Consider the following 23,763-nt stretch of genomic DNA (forward strand, 5'->3'; position numbering starts at 1 on the left):
TCCTGGGGCACAAAACTCCATGAAAAAGAGCAGGGTGGTTTGGAGGTGGCATTTGAACTCCTGGCTTCAGAATCCTCGCCAAGGTAGACAATATTCCCTGTGTCAGGCATTGTGGGCTGCTCCACAGTCAAAGGAAGGCAATACACTCCACAGGGCTGATTGCTCTGCTCTGATAGCAAGGAGAAGTGGATGATTAGCTCAAATGCATGTACTTGAGGTGTCCTGTGCAGCAAAATCAGCCCAGAGAACAGAAGCAGTCCTTGCTAACCTCAGAGAGGCACTGCAGGCCAAGGAGGGACCCAGTGCAGCCCTCACCTAGGTCTGAAGCACTGGAACACAAGCACTGGAGTGACAGGCAGGGCATCTGTGCTCTATTACCACCACCAAACACTTCCTCTGGCCACAGTTTCCATCACTTCCATTGAGGAGAGTTGTCCTTAATATTGACAACAGCATCACAAATATTTTACTCTGACTTTCTGTTTGAAAGATTTCAAACAGTTTAAACTGGCAAGAGAAAGGAAAAATTATCTTGTATTTCCACTTCTCCAGATCTCATCAAGTGTTGGTGCTCTTTCTATTGCAAAGCCTTGAGAACCCAACTTGCCCTCCCATTCTTCCCCCTATAAACATCAGTTCTGATCCTATGGACACTGCACAGCAGCAGCTCTTTGGTCTCCAGTTATTTTCTTAAGTGCAACTGGCCACTGCAAGTGCCACCAGGCACTTCAGGTCACAGACACTGTCCACAGACCCTGAAAGAGCAGCTAAGGGACCTCAAGGTGCTTCTTTCCACACAGCTACGGCATGACACAACCCATCTGCCTCTGGCCACAGGAGCACAGGCAAAGCCCCCAGTGGAATGGTGCTTGCAAAGCCACATGACAAAACCTATTAGCTCAATGCATCCAAAAAAGCAGACAAAAGGAGGATTATCTTTTCTTCTGGACATGCTACAAAAGCAGATCACATGCCCTCACCATTTTCCTTCTGGAGCTGGAGTGAAATATTGAAGGATAATTCAAAACACATTTGGCTACTCTTGAGGTAGGAGAGCACAGGGCAGTGTGTCCAACAGGCCACAGAAACTCAGCCCTTATTAACTCTGTTCTTTTTTACCTCCCCCGCATCTGAGAGCTCCGGGAGCGGGTCCAGCCTCGTTGCATCAGCAGGACTGCCAGGACCCATTCCACATGCTGAGCAGCTTCTGAAGGAAAAAACCATTTCCTGACATCTGTTCTGAATTCACTGCTCTCCTCCTCCCCCACCTCATTTCACCCTGTGCTCCTCTCCAGCTCCCCCTCCACTGTCACCTGGCCAGGGCTCACCAGTGTGAGCTGAGGATCTTTGTGGAGATGGCACACACCTCTTCCAGCCCTGTCCATCCCCTGCCACCTTCCCTACCTGCTGCTGACACAGGATTTTGCTCTTTGGCACTGAGATGTCTGACCCTAACCCAGCAAATCCTTTGTGCCTGCACATTCTTTCTCATGCCCCAGTCTTTCCTACTGGAACCACACGTTGGAGCATTGGCTAAATTGAAAGGAGCATTGTAGGACTTGAACCCAGGACCAGGCTCGTTACTCTCTTCTCACTCCCATTTGAAATGGAGTTATTGCAAGGCTGGTAATTCCAAGGATTGACAGAAAATGATTTCCACAATTACTTGACTCCCATCAGAAGTTTTCCCTCAGCTCTGCCTCACCTTGCATTACCTGAACAGTGGCACAGTCCTGTTAAAAACTTCCTGCATCTAATTTATTTGAAGGACAATACTGTTCAGAGACATAACAAACTGATTCTGTCAACTTTTGCACATACAAACAGGGACACAGGGTTTTAAGGAACCAAGAGTCATCATGATCTTGATACTTCCCCCCACACTGCAGAATTTTGAACAGTCTGGATATCTCAGTGCAGCCCCCAAGGTTTTGTTTTTGGCAGGATACAACAGACAACACCACATACACCAAGCATGTAGTAGATTTTATTAAGCATAACTTTGGTTCTAAGTATTCCACCCTCATTCTCGTAATACCTTTAGTTAAAAACAATTATACAAGAGCAAATACAAAAAATATTAAATTATGAAAACAAATCCATTAAGGCTCCCTTTTTATATTTATATATATTTATATATGTACACTCAAACAAGTGCAGATATTAACAGAATGTTAAAGCCACAAAAATGCTAAAAAATTTACTACTATACTATCAAAAGCAAGAGTTTTTTAAAAAAGTACAAAGTGGTAAGTGAGCAATTTTCAGATCACTGAAGTATTCGCTGGATTGCTTCAAAACCCACATAGCTGAAGGGCAGAGCAGGAATTGCTTATGCTCACTGCCAAGCAGTTTCTTACTTGAGTAGCTGCACAGGACACTTGTGGTGTGACTAACTGGCCACCCATTGAAGGGTTGCCCAATCCTGACTTCAAATACAAGCTTCTTCCTGTCAAAATTGATATGAAGGTGGCTGGGGTTCCTAGGATTAGCAGGACTCAAAGATGTTCTAACACACACGTTGATGTTCTGTTCACACAGAGAGTTAATTCCAATCAAAAACAACTAAAAAAAAAACCACTTCATGCTGTATGTACAAGGGATTTTTCTGGCATCCTGTGTTTCAGAAAGAGAAACTCTACCCTGAATCACAGGCTAACCTGGGGAGAAAGCAGGCTGCCTTTAGCCTTGAGGGCCAGATCCAACACAGCCACTGAAGCCAAACGGGGTCTTTGTCCCCCTCCACTCCCAGTGCCACTGATTTCATTTCACTGTGAATGTGTGGTAGGATTGCCATGATCACCAAGGGGAAATGGCTACACCAAATGGTCTGCTCACGCCAGAGGAAGGTTTCCTCACTCACTTCTAGCCTTTTCCATACTGAGCAGAAGGTTGATGTGGAGCTGAAACCAAGAGGCAGGATGTTTGGGAACAGCTAAGATGAAGCATGAGTGGGGTGTGAAAGTCTCAGACATGGTGCTGTCTCAACAACATGACACAAAATCAGTGCAAGCGTTGGAATGATGTATTGCCAGAAAGGATCCTCTCTTGCCAGAAGGGAAGAAGAGAGGGAAGTACCTGCAGCATTCAGGGTGTTCCTTTGTTGAGATAATACATGGAAGAGTCTTACATTTGGCCTTTGTCTTTTGTATGTCCATAATCTGAACAGTCTTAGACCATCTTCACATTTAATCTTCTAGACGTGAGTCACACTGCAAGTCTAAATCAATGGCAATATGCTTATCACAATTCAATTTACCCTCAATCTGATTATGTCTTCACAAAAAAATGCCTGTATCTTAACAAATTAAAGTCTGTATCTAGGAAACATTTCTAATTGTGAGTGTATTGTCCCCAGTGCTAATCTGAAATTGTATTTAAAATGTCCAATACTTATAGGAAAGGCAAAAGGAACTATAAAAACCAAGCAAACAACCCTCCACCACACCTTTACAATACAAACATGCCACTGCTGATATTAATAAAAAGTGTTCTCAAACAGTTATGTCCAATGTAATTACAAAGTATAAATTATTGTGTTTAGCATCCTAAGGCAAAGGCTAGGGATTAGATCCTCAGCAGGTATGTATGAACACAGTTTCAGTGAGAACTAGGACTGTTCTGACCAAGGAAGATGAGGGTTTCTCCCCACATTGTGAAGATATGTCTGCAATCACACCAGGTAGAATCCAATTCTATAATCCTACATGAGCAATCTGTTCCCCACTCCTCATCCCAGGCTTTCCTGGATAACTAGTAGTCATAAGCATGAAGGATCAGATTCTGTCATCCCTGTGCAAGCTGAGCAGTATTTTATGTAATGGTAAGTCACAGGGAAACTTGTGGAAAGGCAGAAGATGACAGAATTGGACCCAAAGTCTCAGTGGTAACAAACTTCTTTCTTGAGGCTGAATGAAGGATGGGATAAAATGAATTTCATTTTATGCCTCACTTTAGGGAAAAAAAATCCATTTCAGTAGATTCCAGTAATTGGTTTGGTCTGGTTTAAACACTTCTCTACTGCAGAAACTGCAACAAGTGTCTGCAAGCAAAGAGTAGGAACTGATGGCAGATCAGTTCCAGCAAATGAGTTCAAACACTACCAAGTGATGTGTTAACACTGTGCTCTGTCCAGCATGTCCTTGGAGGAGAAAGGCCACAACACCAAAGTAAGCAGGATTTCAAAACATGAGAAGTAGAAGACAGGTAATTTTGCTTTGAGAGGTAAATTCACAGGTAGCACTTCACAGGCCTGTACACAACAGTGTAAGTTTACAGACAGAGACAAATCAGACTCTGGAGTTTCCCTGTGAAAGGATCATCAGATTTTTGTTCTTTCATAGCCCAAATTCTACATGCCAAACAGCAAGAAATGGGCTTTAAGGCTGCTTAACTTTTCACTGCTGGTGAATTTTAAGCATTCTCATCTTGCCCACACCTACCTATCCTAGTGGGGATGGGCAGCAGTAATCAGCACACCTCATATTCTCCTAAATTTAATAAGAATTCCAGCTAAACACACATTATTGTGGGATATACACAAGCTGTAGGTCTAGATGAAGGAAATCTACCTGCGCAGCAAAGCTTGATATAACAGGAGGATTTTTGCTCTGTTTTAAAGCAAAATATAATCTGTGTATCTCCACTAAACGAGGATCACAAGAGTTAAAGCAGTGCAACACTGAAGGAGTTTCTCTAGTATCCCTGGTTAAAATCTCTGAGAAAGCATGTCAGCCTGGTCCATGACACTGAACTGACAAAGACACTCCTTATCCATTGATCTCAGGACTGTATTTGGCAAGTCGATCTGTTTACAATATTGTCTTTTCAATCCACACATCCCAGGAATTACAAATCTCATCTTCAGTAAGTGTCAGCTGGATGCTGTTATTTTCTCTCTTGAGGGGCAAAGGTGAGACAACTTGCAAAAGCCTCTCTCTGCAGGAAAGCTGGAAGTCTAAGCAGGCTCTGGCTCTAGGAGTCTGGTGCTTCTGTGGCTTCCTGGACCGTCCTCCTCAAGTTGCCCTTGACTTTGACAAATTCAGGCGCATTTTCCTGCTCTTCCTGTATCTTCTGCTTCTCCAATTCCAGCTTAAAAGGGGATCACATGTTAAAAAAAAAGTTTAGAAAACACATCATTGAAATACAAGGCAAAAAACAAAAGGTTTGAATAACTGGCCATGCCAAACTCTTTAAATTGCTTCCTTTCTTTGTCTCATGGAAAAGATAAAATTGCTTTTCTTTGGGAGTATCTGTTCTCATGAACAATAAATCTTTTCAAATCCTTGGCTCTAGCTTGTTCCAGATGTCCACCTTTGCCAGACAGACAAAAACTCTGCAAGCCTAGTACAAGAACAAGATGAAGCATTTTTTAAGAAATTCTTGGACATCTTCATTAAAGAAACAACAGTAATTCCCTTCTCTGGCTTTTACAACAGAACAAGGAAGAATGTGCCTCGTGGGAGAACACGTGAACAGCTACTACTGAGCACACTTGCAGAACTGATTTCTGAATGTTTAGGTATGAAGTTCTGTATCTAACTGGAGCCTCTTTAAGAGTATCTGCTTTGTCTATCACAAAAAGCAATAAAACCACAAAAATCTTTGCTGGCCCTTAGCCATTCATTTTTGAGAGCCCATTCACTGACTTTTTTAACCAAGTGAGAGCTTCTGCCCAGGGAGACACTTGAAATTTCCATGTGAGGAATGGAAATGCTCTGTGTGGCAAGGCTCTGCAGTGCCCACCCAGCACAGGCTCACACATGGCACAGAATATGGACTGCTGAGCAATCCTCAGGGAAGGCAGATGAGTTGGCAGAAAAGGAGGAAAAAGCCCTATAGAAAATGAACAAAAGTGCCTGAAATGAGCTTTTTTTTCCTTTTTCATCAGACCAAGGTCTCCCTGATTAATGGGGACCACGTACAGCACACCTTAATAATCTCTCCTTTGTCTCCGGCTCATTGACAAGGGACATGCCTTGTTTCTATAAATCAGAACAATGTCCCTCTATGAGTCATGTTGTCAATTAATGCCATTCCTATGATGTTTACAAAGTCACAGCACTGTTTGCATGGGCAGGCTTTTCCTCTTCTAACAGAATTTTCTGATCTACATAATCTATGTTGGATGGCTCAACTTCAAATCTTCCCACAAGCTGGGCCCTTAAGAGATATAAGAAAAATGACAGGATGATACACTTAAAAATACAATAGCTTTCTCCAAAAATATTTCTAAACCTAATTAAAACAAAAAAACCCTAACCTATAATAAACCCCTAAAACCTATAATGATTGGATTACATGTAATTTTTAACAGCAATTATTTGGCTTAATTGATTTCTTTTGAGAAACACAGGAGGTACTGTTTTAAAGCATTTATTTATAGCATTAATATATTTTAAAATCGCTCAATGCACAGTGACTTCTCTGATGAGCTGTTTCACTGCAAAGATATTTCCTCTCAGACACATGAAGTGCTGCCAGAGGCACAGAGACATTTGGCTGGTCCTATGCCTGGCAAAAAGCTTCACCACAAGGAACTCCAACTCCATGTCATCTCCATGCACAGGGTCTGAGGACTTTTTCTTTCACTTTAAAACATCAATTGACTCACATTTTAAGACAACAAAATATCTTTTAAAAGGTATCTAGTTTATTATATAAACCAGGAGAATCAATTGGTTTTAATTAATTAAATATAATTTTGATATACTTCAGCCTAACAGCCATTCTTAGTGGATCATAGTTAGACTACAAAAATTGACTAAATCAATTCAATGGTTACACAACATCAGTGCTCCACACACATTTCTGTTGGCTGGTGCAGGATTCATTTCACCAAAGGCAGACCCCATAAGGAGTTTCTATACAGTAAGTGACAACAGGTAATTAAAGAGCATGATTTGACTTATCCTAAGAGATATCTGAATTTAACTAAGAGAAATATGCCAAAAAATTGGCTGCTGCTTTTTTTCTGTCTACAAAGAGAGCCTCAGGTGAGTAGCTCAGATGCAGATGTGTAAATGTCTGTTATTCCTCATCTTACCTGCTCCAGTTTCTGCTGCCGTTTCAGTAGTTCTATTTCCAGGTCTGACTTCTTCTTTTGTGCTTCCTCTTCTTTTTGTTGTTTAATAACTTGATCTCGTTTCCTTTTCTCCATCACCTTCTGTAGCTCTGGTTTGTTCTGAGGTGCAAGACCCCTTCAAGTTACATGGAGGGGGAGAAAAAAGAGATTAGTTTCAATTAGCAGGAATTTACACAGAACTGGAGGCAGCTTTACTAAAATCAAGTAGTTGCCTATTTAGATACACTGGGATATAAATAAATGAATAAATAAAAGGAAAAAACATGCAGATATTTGCCTGATTGCTAACCAGTATCCTAAGCTAGAGTTTAAGCCTTTAAGATATTTCCCTTTAATGTGCATGCCAGTATTTCTTCTGTATACTTCATTAACTTTCATCTTTAGCCTTCACTGTATTCTTCTTGATTCCAGAAGAATGGACTGAAAAAGCCATCACAAATGAAGACACTATCAGAGCTAGAAACAAATTTTGGACAAGAATAATTTGCTTGGTGCCTGATAACTCCGAAGGATTGTGTTCAGACAGTCCTGTGCAGGCTATTCTGCCCACAGAAGTCTGCATGGACAAAACTAAAAAGTGGTCTGTCACACTGCTCCTGGAAATCATGGATTCTCTCCTTTCCTTGAAAATGCGACAGCTTTTTTACCCACACCTGGCTGTGAAGCTATTTCCACTGAGAGCTCCCAGACTACACTAAACATCACAAAGAGCCTAAAACAACAAAAATCCAGAATAAAAAGGCATCGCCTTGGAGACCAGACAAAGCCTGGAGGATTCCCCCACTGACAAGCCTTTAGGTGCTACATGAACTGAATGTTTTGAGCCTGTTCAGCACAAATTGCTTTCCAAGCCAGCTACTCTGAAATGAGAAAGCTCACTCCTTGGGAAGATGCATGACATTATTTATACAGGCACACACATGGATACTCACTCCTACTTATTTTTGTGACTTCAGCTATTTCTTCTATCTCTGTAACGCTATGATGGTTTCAAAATTTGTTATAAGATTCAAAGCTCTGCCTGTTATTCAGGTATTAGTGTCACTTAGGGCAGAGCAGAGAGATCTGAAATTTGTCTTTGTTATTGTTGTGTTTCCTGGGAAGACGATTATATGAAAGCATCCAGCGTTAAGTTTAACATCAACCATTTTTTATTTAAACTTGAAGAAATTCAATAACCTGAATAAGCTTTCAGAAAGCGTATTTTTACCCTTCCTACTTGCTATACATCTGTGGTTGCCTAATTATTCATTAATATGCATATCTGACAGCATGTCCAATAAAACATTAAAATGCCATTTTATGGTGGCATCTAGGAATGACTCCATATATTATGCAACACTCTATCCCTGTAGATACCCTGACAGCAAAATCAAATATTTAGCAACACCAAATGCTGTTCCCTATTTCTCATAACAGAATCTCATGGCCTGAGCACAACAGAAGCTACAAGACTGTGTTCATATTTTATGTTTCATGCTATTTTAATTACATTTTATCACATAAAACTGAAGTCATGCAGGAAAAGCTGGAGTAATTTTTTACTACTACTACTAGTGGATTGGTGAGAGCAGTCAGTGGAAGCTTCCACCCTGGCAATCAGTAGTCAAAACAGCCACAAACCAGAGAGCAGCTGCTAAGTAACATCACTGTTGCTGCTTTTCTCACTGAGGTTGCACCACAAGAAAGCAGAGGCACAGACTGGTTCAGCCTGCAGAAGCTACAAGTAAATGCAACCCCTCAGTGCAATCAGGAGGGGGTGGCAGGTCTGTAACAGAACTATAAAGTCAATCCTGTTTCCTCTGCTATGTAAAAGGAAAAGCAACAATCTGGTGGATACTGGATTAACTGGGGTCTTTTATCACCTCCTGGTGACTGTTCTGGTTAAATCACAAATCCTAAGGCTCTGATATAGAGCAAGCAAAGTGTATTACAACACAAGTGAGAGCTGATGGGGCTGAAACCTCTGTAAGGGACAGAACCAATATTCTGCAGATCTGAGGTTGACTCCTAATAACTAAAAACAATTTAAGTGACCAGTGCCTTGAGATAGGATTCCATCTGAATCCTATTTTTTTTCCTCCCCAAAGCAACTACCCTTTCTGCAAGTAAATAACTATACCAGTTCTAGATAGACAGTGCTCACAGGGGACATGGAGAATGACTGGACCAGTACTAACATCTTCCAACATCCATTTCTGGCTGTTTAGAGTTGATGAGCCCAAAAAGTGAAGCTGCTGATGTCTACACTGAGTCTTCAGAACAAAATAAGCAGTATATTAAGCAAACTTCTGTAAGAGCACTGAAAGTTCTCCACACATTTGACAGTTTGCTGTAACAAAGCAGAACAGAGCCTAATACCTACATTACTGAAAAGCTTCCTATCACAGCTACTGCAGTGACACAAAGCACAGAAGACTAACCCTCCTCTAAAAGATACCAATTTTTCTGCTGGTGAAAATCCTCTAAGTATTTATTTCTGCACCAATAAATAAGAATCTAAAATTACCAGCTGCAGCTAATCAAAATTACAATAAGAGAAGAGAGGGTATTGAGGTCTGCACAATTTTTCTGTGTAATAGGATATTTTCCTAGAAGAAAAGAACTCCATACTATTTAAAAGTGCATTATGCTTTCATAAACTTAAAAGAAAAAAAATAGTCTTAATTCATTGCAGCCTCCACATCCTCTAGATTAAGATCATCAGGAAACTTCAACTATTTTTCTTTCAATGACCATAAACTTCTTGGTGCCAGGAACTGACTTTGATGTTTAATCCCATTAACAAAAAATAGGACAAACACCTATTTAGGCCAGTTTCTTCCAATTCAGTTGGCATTCTGTAAAATATCTCTCCTTCTTCATCACTAAATAAATGCTATAGTGTGTATGCAATTCATTTAGAATTAAGTCTCTAAGCCCAGCATTTGTGAGGATTTTTGCTACTACATATAAAAAGATCCCTTCTCCCCTCAAAATACTGCAATGCCAAAAGATTTTTTTAAAAAAGAGATAGAAAAACTGCCAAATATACAAATCCACTTGTGCTAGAAGTAGCCAAATTCATGGCTTTTTACTCTTCTTTATCAAGGTCCTGGGTGACCTTGGCTGCTACCACCAGCTTTCTGCTCAAATGCACTCTGAAATACTGTTCTTGCATTTCTATTTTACAGATCCCCACACCTTGCCTTTAAAAAGTCCATTTTGGGTGTCTTTAATGCAACAAATCACCAATTGATATCACAGTTGGTTTCTGTTGGTTTAAACAAAGGAGCATCAACAGGCTTTCTGCCTTTTCCTCCACCAGCTGGTCTGGTGGCTATTTTCTTCATGTGTTTTCTAAATGACTTCTCTGTTGCTAAAGAGATTTACTAATAGAGTTCAGCTATTTCTGGGCCAGGTGCTTGTGTCTCTGAAGTTGATGAAATGAAGACATGGCTGTTTACATCTTGATAACATCTTGATAACATTAAGAGTACAAGACAAATTACAGTGGCCAAATAACTCTTATGAAATGTAATAGAGGAGAACTGAACTGCTTCCTCTCAAACCTGACCCTCTGAGTATTTAGAAAAACAAAATGAGAAGCCTTCTAAGGCAAGCTTTTGCACTGAAACTCAAACAGAAATAAATGCCATGCTTAAAAATCAGTCTTTCAATTTACAAGATCTGAGTCAACAAATAGTGCCTGCTGGGTTTTGGGGACAATGTCATCTTGATGAAACTAAAACTCAAGTTGTGTGTTTGGGGTGGAAGAGTAGCACAAGTGATTTTTAGACTCTTACCTTTTCTGATTCATAAGCAGCTCTCTATGGAGATCTTGATGATTCCGGGATGACTTCACAGGATTAATTAATTTCTGAGGTCTAATTAATTCAGGATTGTCATCATCTATGTAGTCTGGTTCAGCCATAATCTTTCTTGGAATGGGAAATGGATCTTTGGGTTCAGTGTCCTTGCTCACAGTATCTGTAAAACAGGAAAAATTGTAGTGAACCTACACTGAAAGGCCTTTTAAAGATGTCCTAAACAACAAAGGCAGCACATTACATTGGAAATAGTCATGCTTTTGCTGGATTAGTTTTGTCTGTAGAAAGTACAGGCTCTCAGAGAAAACATCAGTAGCATTTTTTAAATAGGCAGCAACTTTATAACAATGGCATCTCCAACAGCCTTCATTCAGTGACTTAGAGACAAGAGTCTCCCTCTTTTTGAGAAGAACTTGACAAATAATTTAGATTACATGTGTGAAGACCCTTACAGATTTTAATAAGCCTATTCAGATAAAACATTTTTGGATCAGTAGTACTGAGACCCTGAAGACATTTTAAATACTATATTAAATACTGTGAATGTGTATCAAAAGCAAAGTCTCATTTTGTGCTGTCAGTGTCATGTCAGCTCTGGGGAAAAGACCTCTGTGGATAAGCAAGCCCTGAACTGTATCGAGCAAAAGCTTCCATGTGGAAATGGCCAGATCTGCAATTTTTGTGATGGGGGACTGACTTTTGAGTGGCAAAACTGAGGAGAAAAAAGTTAGGTGAGGTTGTTCTTTAAAGGCTGTATTCTACCCAGTGAAAATCCACAGAAATCCACTGACCTGAAGACAATGAATTCATGATTTATTTAATTTGGAAAAGTAGCACTTCCCTATCCTGCTATAGGAAACTTATCTACTCATCAAATTGCAACATTTTTAATCAACAGCTGACAAGTAAATGATGTTTTTCAAATAATTCCTATGTGACCATTCATACCCCTTTCCATTTAAAAGCACCATTCACAAGATAACCAGCATGCAAAACAAAGCACGTTCAGGGAAATTCTATCTCTCTTCACTGTTGTGAAAATCTGCATGCAGAATTTGCAATTGTCAGTTTGATGAAATGCTGGCCCCTCAAACAAACCCCAAAATACTCTCACACATGTGGGTTTACAGAGATGAATCAACGGGACACGAAAGAAAAAAGGCAAAAGCCCTGCACTCTCCTGACTGGCAGAGCAGCTGAATGCTGCACACCATACTCATGGGGCTACGGGACAAACCAGAGAATCACTGGGATTTGCTGTGCTGTTTCCAGCAAAAGCTGACTATGGGCTTTAATTCAGATCCCATTGTTATCAGCCCTCCCCTCCCTTCTCACCCCATGGGCTACAAAACCTATGTTCAACCACAGTTTAATCTCTGAACTATTTTCTTTCAGTAGGAATCTCATACTGTTGCTCAGGTCTGATCAAATTCACTTGATATGGCAGAAAGATTTTCACTGAATACTTCAGGAGATTAAAACTGAACAGTACCACCATCACCCAGCTGCAGGTGCTTGCAGGTGAGGAAGCAAAACAACATGGAAGTTTTCAGCAGATGCGAGAAGGATATTCTGGATCCGAGTGTGTCCAGCAGACCTGGCAAAGATCTTTCAGCTTCTCTTTTAGAACACATGATGTGAATTGTGTTTTAGTGGTGCTACATCTCACACACTGAACTTCTGTGGAGCAATTTCAGTGAGAAACAGCTCACTACTATAAGCTGCTCTCAGGGTGGCTCCTTCATGAGTTCTTCAAGGCAAGTTCACATAAAGAATTTTTGAATTCTGTAGGGGTGTCAGGTCTCACAGGGACCTCTGAAATTACTATAAAAATTGTCCACAGTTTGAAGCTATTGAAATGTATTGCTGTACGTGGCAGAAAGCTCTTAGTGACACTGATCATTCAATAAGCAAACTCCAGTCACCCCTTCAGAGTCCTCCTTGCTTCAATCAAGCAACCAGCTATCACCACACATGCCAAATATACAGGATCACTGGAAAATGGGTCACAAGAAGCTTGGAAGACTTCTAATTCAGCCTCCTCCTGAGAGCAGGAACAGCTATGAAATCAGAGCAGGTTGCTCAGGCCACTTCCCAGTAAGACCCCAAGGCAGCAGGGCCTCTGTGGATGGCCCCTCTCACCCTTCTTCACAGTGGTTCTTCCTCACACCCACATGAACCTCTTGTTTCAACTCCAGCCTGCTGCCTGTAGTGCTCCAGCCACACACTCTGGTGAAGAGCCTGGGTCAATCTCCTTGGAAAGCACCCCCCAGGCACAGGGGGCTGCTGTTTGGTCCTGCCAAACCTCTGCTCTGAGCCAGCCCAGTCCCTCAGCCTCCACCACAGCCCATCTTGGGGGACCCTGGCAAAAATCAAATCTCAGATCCCTTACTGCTCCATAGCATGCCACATAAAAACAAAAAAAAAAAAAAACCCAAAACCCCTCAAACCACACAGCATCAGGCTGTTAACATTTGTAGAGGTCTATTCTCTTTAGCACAGTGAAAAAACCAGCTGCAGTTCTTTCCTTACATAAGGATATAACATTTCATTCTTCCTCAGTGTTCACAACAAGCTTATCACATCTAAAATAACTCAAATATTACATATCCAACCTCCACCCAAAATAAACCTTCTCTGTAAATATTTGTTTTGCCTTACTCCTCTATCAGTTCTGTAGCACTGATGGACCTGTGAGTCTTCTAGAAGCCATTTATCATCAACAGCTCTCTTTTAAAGTAAATCCAAAAATAACCTGCTGCTTCTTCAAGATAATTCTTATTTGGTTAGGTGGAGATGAAAAACACAGAATTACTCTACAACTGCCATAAACAATGTACAATTTTCTTGACACAAGCCCCTGAAAAACAATTTGACTCAATCATTTCTCAAAGTGTGGTGCTGTAATTTGCAGCACATCGATTTGGTTTGAGCAAGCCCTTAAAGTGAAGTTTATTTATTCTTTCTTCTGTCTCATCACTATTTTTAAAACATGTATTCAACTCAGAGGTCAGGAATAGTGGTTTTCCTACTGTAACATGAACTCTACTAGCAGCAAACATGAATGAATAAAAACTCTCCTGGGAAGAGAAGAGTCTTTCCACGTGTGATTAAGCTGCAAATGACTTCAACTAGGATTTCCAAACAGAGCCAGCTACATAGGGTGCCCAGCTCCCACTCAGTGAATTCTCTCACACCCCTGGCAAACCTCAGCCTGGCTGCTGGCCACCGACAAAGGCCTGCACAGTCACTGTGTAATATTATATGCAAACAATACAATTAAGATAAGGTGATCTCTACCCACACCCTGTCAAAGCTAACATTTACACAATACAGGCAAGTTGCACATAAAAAGGAAACTGAGGCACTAAGGATTCACCACACCAAGAGCAGACAGGAACAGAGCAGTTTATCCCTAGAGTTTCATTCTGAGGTTCAGGCTCACACCAATAATCCAGTCAAGCTCGATGACAGAATCCCTTAAAAGTCCTTAAACAAGTTTAATCAATGTTCAAGCAATAACAATTAAAACATTATTAATTCCATGAGTCTCTAGTGCTCATCACCACAAAAGTCACAGGCCATAAAGCTGCTTTCAGATCATCTCTAGGTGCTACAGTGGGACATTAATAATCCAAATAATCACTTAGCAGGAATATGCTGCCTGAAGAGCATCCGAGAGGCTCCTTTTAACCATCTGCTGTTACACGATCGACTGAGAATGCACAATCCATGGCTGTGTTTCCTTGCTACCTCGCTCCAAATAAAGGAGATTTGGATTCAGGGGATGTTTTAGCTGAGCTTGGCTCAAGTTTAATACACCCACTAATTTGTCAGGTGCTTTCCCAATGCATGTGCTGAATTAGCTGTTACTGCACAAGCAGCACAAAAGCATTTATCTACCTTAATTTGTCGTGCCTGAGTAACTAACACAGTCTTTGTCCACCACTTCTTCGGTATATGTGGATTTTGAGCCACAGAGAGAAAGAACAAACTGGGCATCCTGCATGGAAAAGGATTTTTAACTCTTCAAACAACTGCAAAGCAATTTCAACATCCTACTAGACAAAGAAAATGCCTCTGTAGAAAAATTGCTTCAAGTATCCTCCCAGACAGAAGTTTAATGTTTCAAGACAAAAAGATGCTCTTGGAGTAATCAAGAAGTATCTCAGCCTTGAAGAGCCAAGACCACATGGTCACATACTTGCAACTCTCTTTTTAATTTCCTTGGAGCACAAGTAAGTTCAGGAAAAATAGAAAAGACCCTTCAAAAATTGGTGCTGCTGAAGAGATACAACCAAACCAGAACGTGCCAGAAGTGTGAGTCAGATTTAGGGGAACATGTCCAGCAGATACCTTTACTTCCAATATTATTTACTTTTTAGTCTGTCTACAGAGGAGTTTTTCCAGCAAAAGTCCCTTAATGGTACTAACACTGGAAACATGTGTACAAAGAGAACTGCAGACAGATACCAGTGTTTTTAACAGATATCTTAACAATGCCAGGTTAAGGACTCAGCAGCTGCCAGAGTTTTTGCTACAACAGCGCTCCCATGGCTTCCACAGCAGAAAGAAATTCACAAAAAAACAAAACTAAACAAAAACCTCCCCAACCCTCTCATGTCTATATGGCATTCACAGAATTGCATTTATTTTCTATCTGATAGTCTTTATACCAGAAATCACCCTCTACATATGGAATCTGAATATAAAAAATTCCTGAGAGACACAATCTATTTATATTATTACACATATATATGGCATTTTCACCCTTCAAATGATTCCCACAATTATTTCCAGCTGTGAAAGCAGAGGTAGAGTTGAGGCCCCTTAAAAAGCAGAAAAATAAATACCTAAAAATACCAATGGACATGAAAATAATAGACTATACTAGATCCAAAAGTTACATTGAGACTAAATTCACGTGATTTCCTTTTTACCTTAATAAATTCTTGAACTAATATCTTCCACAGGAGCACAAGCTCAAACACCGAATATCTTGAAAAAGCTTTAACATCTGTTCTGAGCTGTACTGTACACCATCAAACACTTTAAGACTTACATTTTTAGCTTTTTTAACTACCACACAGACTTGCAGTTTGCTACAAGTAACCCAAAGGCATTCTTTGGAAAAAAAAATAAATCTTGTTTTACTCTCCCCCTTCCAATTTCAAGAGGAATTGAAATAAAAATTCTTCAGCATGTCTCTGCTCAGATGTTACAGGACCAAGCAGCACTTCACATCAGCCAGTTTGGGTAGAAAGCAGAAGAGCTGCTTAAATGCAGAGTGTGCTTTGCAGGCAGCACCTCAGCACTGTTTGCACATGAAAGCCCACGCCGCTATCGCCTTTATCTGCATGCTCTCAGTGCAGTGAGAGGCACTCGACTAGAGAGATTTACTTGATTAATCCTTGATTATAGATATCATTAATAACTTCCCACAGTTCACCCTTTAATTCAAAGGAAGAGTTCCTGAAAACAGAATAGAAAATACTCTTCCCAGCCAAGATGCTCAAGGCAGAGACCAACAAAGGAATTTGACTCTTACTCATACTGTCTTTTGTGGCTGAAAGGGAGGATGGAGTTTGGGCCATGGCAAAACACAGCTACACTGAGGAGGGAGAGGGGAGGAGCAGAGAGGTCCTGGTGGCTGCAATTCCTCCCAGCCCCTCGTTCTTTGTTCAAAAAGGCTGCCCCTTCCCAGTGATGAGAGCTTTGCTTCTAGATCTGAAGAGTAGTGTATTCACCTGACTCAAAATCAAACACATTCAATGCAGCATGTGCCTGGGATTGCCCATTGAGTACTATCTTGCAACCAGATTATTTACTACATGACTATTCTTCAAAGTTAACATCATGGACTTTTAAAACCCTTTAGCAGGCATCTGGCTTTTGTTTACAGCTCCACACATGAAAGAGAAGAGCATCTTAGAAACTACCATGCGTTTTTGCAAGGCCAGTCTCACTGCTTCTTGTTGTGCACTTCAAAATCTCACATCCCATCCCAAGACTGACAACGTTCTGTCCATCCCATGCCTGGACAGTTTAACTCACAGCACTCCCCTGACACTAGGTAGCATGGCTTCATTAGTTCCAAGCTACAAAAGACTGGCAGACCACATAGAATTCTCTCAGGAACAAGGGCTCACTGGATTAGGGCAGCCCAAAGCAATCTCAGTGATGTCTAGGATATGGAAAGAAGCAGAGCTTGCTGGCTCCTGAAGCTGTTCCTGTTGTCACTTTAGACGATATTAAAATGACCTAACCCACTCAAAATCTGAAGGAAATCCAGTTAACACTCATTTTCTTCCCTTAAGTTACTGCTGAAAGTAACATCAACAAAGCACAGATAAAACATCCAATAAATGAGAAGCCAGAAGAAAGAGGGTCATTTTAAAGATGTTTGCATTGGCACTGACACCTAAAGGAAGGCAGAGTGCAGGATCTGGGGCAGTGTTACAATTCTCTCAAATGCAAAGAGCTGCTCATGGCTCCCATTCAATTTAAACAGCACCAGGCTGTTTAACAGTTCCAGGGCTTTGAAATTCAGACAAGTCTTGGGTGTGGAGGGAACAGCCTTGACCCCCAGAGAGGCAAAGGCTGGAGAGCAGTGCTGGGGAAGACAAACTGGCTCCTTCCTCTTGGTCTATTGTTTACTTGGAAAAGAGAGGCAAGAAGACATAAACAGCTTTAAGAACAGCATCACTCCTTCCACTAAAAACTCCAAAGAGAAGAATTTGTATTAATCCTAAAGAAATTTTTCTCAGGCTGCAAGATCTGCAAGGAAGTTCTCTGCCATTGGCCTTCAAACCAGCTGAAAGGATCAGGTCTAAATAGTTGCATTTCTTTCTTGTCTTGTTTGGTTAAAATACTCAAGAGGTGTCAATGCAGCTGTGTAATGAGAGGCAGAAAACAAAAAGAAAAAAAGAGCCTCTCCCTTCCTGCTGCAAGAAGAGGTCTGCACATAAGGTGCTTTAAGAATACTGAGAGAGGAAAAGATGGAGACCTCCAAAAGGTCCCTTTTGTCAGATACAGGCAAAACTCAGATGCTGACTTTCACTGCAACAAACTACTTAATCTAATTTTTAATACAGATGGTAGAAAAGACAAGAAAGACACAAGAGCAGCACACTGAATAGCACTTATCTTCCCTAAATCCTGGTCTGTGATCTACCCACTGAAACACCATGGTTCCAGTCTGGGATGAACAGCAGTTAGCACACAATGTGCATCTTACATCACTTGTCTTTCCTAAATTCCCTATGTATTTCTTAAGGACTTTATATTGAACATACTCATTTTGCTCAGGACCCAGTGATTATCTAAATCCCAAGACAGGGCTGGGGGATGGAAAGTCATTCTGATGGCAAGAAGACCTGCTGGTTTGGACACTTCTCATCCAAAAGATCCTAAGTGACTATAGTGCTTTTGCCTTGCAGAGCAATAACATGTCATGCACACCCTGCTGTCCTCTCATCTGTGTCAGTCCTTTGAAAGGAATAAATCATGACTGACAAAGGCACACAACTGAATATACACATAACTTCCACCAAAACACTACACAGGTAATTATAGCACAGTAACATGATTTTCGGGAGATGATAATTGAAATTATGCCTCTTAGGAAAGGCACTCAGCAGCACAGTTTGCATCTAGATTAATCCCCAAAGGTAACAAGAAATGTATTTATACATGGGTCAACAGTGATTCACATGCAATTCTAGAATGACACATTTTTTAAAAGAGATTTTAAGAACAGAAAAGCAAATAAGATCAGTTTATACTCCCTGCAGCTACAGTGCACCATCAGTGCTGGAGACCCATCAGTGTGGACCACTAAATTAATAATCAGGGCAAGTTGGTTTGAATCAAATTTTCCTACATTGAAACATGGGATGCCACATGAAAACTGAGCCTTGATTTAAAATCAGAAGTCCAAAGAGCGAGGGGAGAGTTTCTTCAGGGCTTCACTGAAGCAAATGTTAAGAACTATCAAACAGTGGCACCCAGTGGTAAAGGACTTCCTGCAAATAGGAACATGACAGAAAAACTTGGGAGGGAGAAATGGGAAGACTGACCCAAATCCATGTTTATACACAAAAATGCTGAACTGAAAGAGCAAACATACTAAATCCCGCACAATTTTAGCAGGAAGCCTTACTTCTAAGTCATTCTATTTCTGCAAACATCAGCATCAGAGAATAGTGATTCTTCAAATGCAAAAGGTTTAACATTAAACAGGTACTTCTGAGGGAGAGGGGGAAATCCAGAGCAGCCAGCAGCCCCTTATCAATTGGGAGCCTGCAAACATTTCAAACATCTGACCTGAGATACCTAAAAGGAGACTGGTGAACCTTGAACAAACACTGTTAAAGTCTAGTTCACAGAACTTTAGCAAGATTCCTCCAGGGAAGAGAAGCATGTTGATAGTCGTTAGTTTTCCACTTGTTCTGTATTTTCTTCACATTATCTAGAGAAAAAGATTAAAAATGAATATGTGTCCCAGTGAGGCAAACAATGTCCAGGACCAAAGGGTGTAGGTGATTCTCCTGGAACAGGAATCCTCCTCTGGATGCTGTGATGTTAGTGAGGATGGTAATGATGGAAGGTCCTAGCAAATATCCAACCAGGCAGCAGTTTATATCAGACACAAGCCAAAAAGGTTAAAATTACCTTTTATATATGTGAGAAAATCTGGAGCAAGAGAAGAGGCAGGTTACTTAGCAACCCTCTAAACAGAACAAACAGCAAACAAACTGCACAGTGAACAAAGTTTTCTTTGTTAAAAAGAAATTAGGAAGTTGAAAAGCAAATGGAAGAGGAACATCTGTAAATGGGAGACGTGTCCTATATTGAGGCTGTTCTAACATCTCTGCTCATTTGATTTTTAAGAAGTGAAGATTAAAACCAGCCTAATAATCATATAAACAACAAGTCTGACAATGCTTTGAGAAATTTTGATGACTGGGTATTGAGGCTAAGAAAACAAATTCCTTAAATAAGGAGCACACTTCTAAAGTGAGGGGAATAAAGCCACTGATTTAGTAAAAGATTTGTGTTCAGCTGCATGGAGAGACCAAATTACAGGACCATAATTATCCCTTCTAGTTCTACAAATTTAAAATCTATGAGTGCAATTAATAAGTGTTTGCAAGGGGGTCAGAAGATTAAAATCTCTGCATTAATCAGGTAGTTATGCATTCAGGAGCTACAACATCAAAAATGAGACCAAGCAAGCAAAGTATTTCTCATGCTGCCTCAGTTACTGCAGTGCTGTAAATCCATCCCCAAGTCTTGCCAAAGGAGCACAGCAGGGGTGCTGAACCAGATTTTGCTCCGTGCCACGTGCTGTTCCTTAGGGCACAGCAGCATCCTGCCTGGAGTTAGGGCACAGCACGATCTGCTGAGCTGTCACAGCTCCCCTCCCCTCTGGGGCTTTCTGAATGACAACTTAAAAGGAATTCTAACCACCCATAAAAGAAGGCCATTTGCAACAAGTTTAAATACACTAACATAATGAAAACCACACAGTTCACTGCAGCTTGGCAGCTTCCTAAACAGACCCATAGGTAGTTATGTAAAAGTTAAGTACTTCTTCAGACCGGGCAGATATGTATCAATGACCTGCCAACTCAACAACTCAAGTTCTTTTCATTTTCTAGGAAGAAACCCCTTTCCTAGCAGGAAAAAACCCCCATCCCAGCACTAGCAAATACTGCTTTTTTCCCTTCTCTTTGGTGACAAATGGCTCAGAGCAAGAATCCAGCCTCTGTTTTGATTTCTTAACACAGGGAGATTTCCTAGAAACAGACAGAAGGAAACAAAAAGAAATAATTTCCTTAAACCTATTGCTACTCCAAACTAACACACTCCCAGCTTAATCACAGGAAAGAAATAAAACCTTCACCTCAAGGAGTTAGTCTTGGCTCAGGCAACTACATCCACATTCCAGCCTGCACTGTGTCCACAAAGAGACACCCTTCCTTGCCCAGACCTGTTTTATCCTCTCTCAGCTGGCACAGATAAATTTTGGTATGAGGTTCTGCACTGCAACTCTGCGGAAAAAGAAACCACTACAAAGGAGGGAAAACAAGACCTGAAGCTAAAAGCAAAAATGAGGACACCAGTAAAACTGATGACAAATCTTCCAAAAGTGAGGTAGAGTAAGAAAAATTTTAAAAAGGCTGTTCCACACCCTATTCATGACCTTAACCAAGAGCATGATGCTCTAATGGTTTAAAAGGATTGAGTGGGTGTAGGAATGTATGGTAGCCAGCAGAAGCCTCCTGGAAGCTACAAGTGGGCTTAGAACAGCCAAGCCCAATACACATGACTGTTACAATACAACAGTGAACAACACAACATGCCACAGGGTATGGAGAGGAACATCATCTGCTCACTGTTTGATGGGAAGAATGAGAGGTCTGAAACCCAGGAATTTACAGAAAATAAAAACTGAGAAAAATGTTGACAGTCACATCTGTCAAATCTGGTGACTTGTCACTGGTGCTCTTGATGAGCAGCTACAATCAGCAGCTTCTCCTGCAAGCTCATAAATCAGGAAGCTGTGGCACCAGGGCAGGGCTGAGCATCAGCCAGAAGGCTGCACATGAAAGGGCAGCAGAGCAGCCTCCCTGCTCAGGCGGAAGGGTGTTGTTCTCTTAAAGAAACAAGCCTCCATCTGAACAGGATTGATGTGTTGTTCACACAACTGAGTTGCCTTTGGCTTCTCAGCCTCCCTGGATGAAGATCCCAGAATATCAATACCTAAAACAAAAGCAGTCATACAAGCTTAGCATGAACGCAAGGGAGATTTTAGCATATAATTTGGCAGAACAATTTGTTGTGTATGGTGACATGGGACTGTTTCTAGGATGTTTACTGTCAACTTTTTCTCTTTCTTGTCTTTTTAGAAAGATTTGAAAAGGTTCAGGAAGGGAGAAACAGACCACCACTCCCTAATTCCTCCAGAAAGGAACTGTTTAACAAATTCCAAGTAGTTAGCAAAGAAGAATAAGAAACTAGAAGGATGACCCCAGTGCCTCAGCAAAGGGATTGTTTGTTGAGCTTGTGAACTGGTGGCACGAAAGGAATTTCCTACAATTGTTACCTTTCTGCTTGACAGACCACCTGGAGGAAAGTCTCAGGCTGTCCTTCCTCAGCAGCACTTGTGAGGAGGGTGAGCTGGAGTTTGTAGGACCCCCCACTCTTCTCCTCACATCCTTCTCCAGGGCTTTAGAGAGAGCAGCTCACTTGCTTCATGTCCCACAGAAGTGGAACTGAACTGAACCTAAACTTGAAATGCAAGAACTCTGAATTATATAATTTGAACAAGAAAAAAACCCACTAAGTAGTTCTAAGAGGCACTAAAAGGATTTCTAGCAAATGGTTAAAACAAACCACCTGCATCCCAAAAAGTCATACACTAGTTTACACTGGTCTCATAAAGGAAAATAAATTGTGCAAACTCTTGCCTCTTCATGCTCAAAAATAAAGAAAAACCTTAAAGAAGCCAAAAACCAAAGGACTGCAAAACAAGACTTAAGCAGAGCCAAGAAAGGGCTGAAAGTCTTTATCATAACATGCCTACAGCTGAGGAACAAAAGCAGTATGAGGTCACAGCTTGGCTCCTGCTAGTCAAGGTTCACAAAAGCAGCACACAGAGCTTCCAGAGAAGTGAGTGCCATTTGTCATTCACAGAGAGCCTGGAAGCCAGGTCTCTGAAAGAGGCTGCTGCCAGCCCCAAGAGAAGAGGGCTTGAAAAAAGCCTCCTCACAAGCCTTGGAGCCCTCTTATTAACATCATTTCACAGGTGACTCAGCTTACTTTACAACAGGCAGGCTGAAAAGCTGTCCTCTAGCTGGGTTCCACAGCAGCAGCTTAATTAATAGGATGAATACCTATTGATGGGCAATCACAACCTCCACTGCCAGCTGCACCTCTTCATGCCTGAAGCCAGTCCTGCTCTTTGTTCTGCTGCTGAAAACACAACTTGGAGGGCTCTGAGCACCTGCCGGGCCTGCAACCAAAGAGGGGAAACTTTCAGGCAAGCAAACTTTCTGTGCTGGCAATAAACTGCATGTTAAAGACTCCTTAAAAATGTCACCATGCAGTGTCCTCAACACAATATCATCTCACTGTCTCAGACATTTGTAGAAGAAAGGGAGAAATGGCAAGAGGTGTTTCTGTCATACTTTTCCTGATCTCCTTCAATAACTAAATGGGCTATTAAAAAATAAAACAACAAAAAAAAACACAGAGAAAAATTGTAATTAAAATTCCAATGAGCCCATGTAGTCTCCAAGACTTTTAAAAAAGCACACCCCTGTTTTCCAAGCAGAAGCATTCCAATAAATGGCCACAGGTGAATAGTCAGCACTCCAAGTGGAAACACTGTGCCATGTCATATTGCTCAAGCAATGGCTCTCATGCTTCCTATCACTAAATCCATTACTAGTTCTCTCCATGACTGCCTAAGCTACAAAATTATGGACTTACTAGAACTTTCTTTATGACTAAGGATGAAAGATTAATTGATATTTATGTAGGCATCTCATGCATTGCTAATTCCTGGGGTTGCACCTCACCAAGGGAAAGGTGATCTGCAAATAGGATCATTGTTTCTTAAAGAATAAAAGGAGGTGGAAGCCCCTTTACTGTAAAATCCTGACCTGTTACTAGTACCAAAAACCTGAGTAAACCAGACCAAACTGCCACAATGCTTTCAAACATTTTAACGCAGGTTGCTCAAGTTCCTGCATACACCACAGTTGTCTCTCATCTTGCAACACAATCACTTTCTCAACCTGCTTGCTTAACAAGCAGTGGAGAACTCCAGACTGCAAAGTAGAATATTAACATCTGCTTCTT

At 41.0% G+C, this 23,763-nt stretch overlaps 1 protein-coding gene across 7 annotated transcripts in view; it reads right to left on the reverse strand.

Annotated features, from left to right (window-relative positions):
• Nucleotides 1-1,965: 1,965 nt before the first annotated feature.
• Nucleotides 1,966-23,763, reverse strand: part of FAM107B (family with sequence similarity 107 member B) — a 58,478-nt gene continuing 36,680 nt past the window's right edge. For 4 of the 7 annotated variants that reach the window (XM_064421815.1, XM_064421818.1, XM_064421819.1 and 1 more), the window contains 3 exons: nucleotides 10,870-11,053; nucleotides 7,046-7,199; nucleotides 1,966-5,091 (listed from right to left, as the gene is read on the reverse strand). In XM_064421815.1, the coding sequence (XP_064277885.1) occupies nucleotides 4,975-5,091; nucleotides 7,046-7,199; nucleotides 10,870-10,997 (399 nt within the window). In that variant the 5' untranslated portion in view covers nucleotides 10,998-11,053 and the 3' untranslated portion in view covers nucleotides 1,966-4,974. Of the gene's footprint in view, nucleotides 5,092-7,045; nucleotides 7,200-10,869; nucleotides 11,054-22,003; nucleotides 22,189-22,479; nucleotides 22,680-22,719; nucleotides 22,741-23,763 lie in introns of those variants that run through there. The other 3 variants (XM_064421813.1, XM_064421814.1, XM_064421816.1) reach the window with 3 other exon arrangements.

The sequence above is a fragment of the Passer domesticus genome, chromosome 5 (assembly GCF_036417665.1).
Source record: "Passer domesticus isolate bPasDom1 chromosome 5, bPasDom1.hap1, whole genome shotgun sequence".
NCBI lineage: Eukaryota > Metazoa > Chordata > Aves > Passeriformes > Passeridae > Passer > Passer domesticus.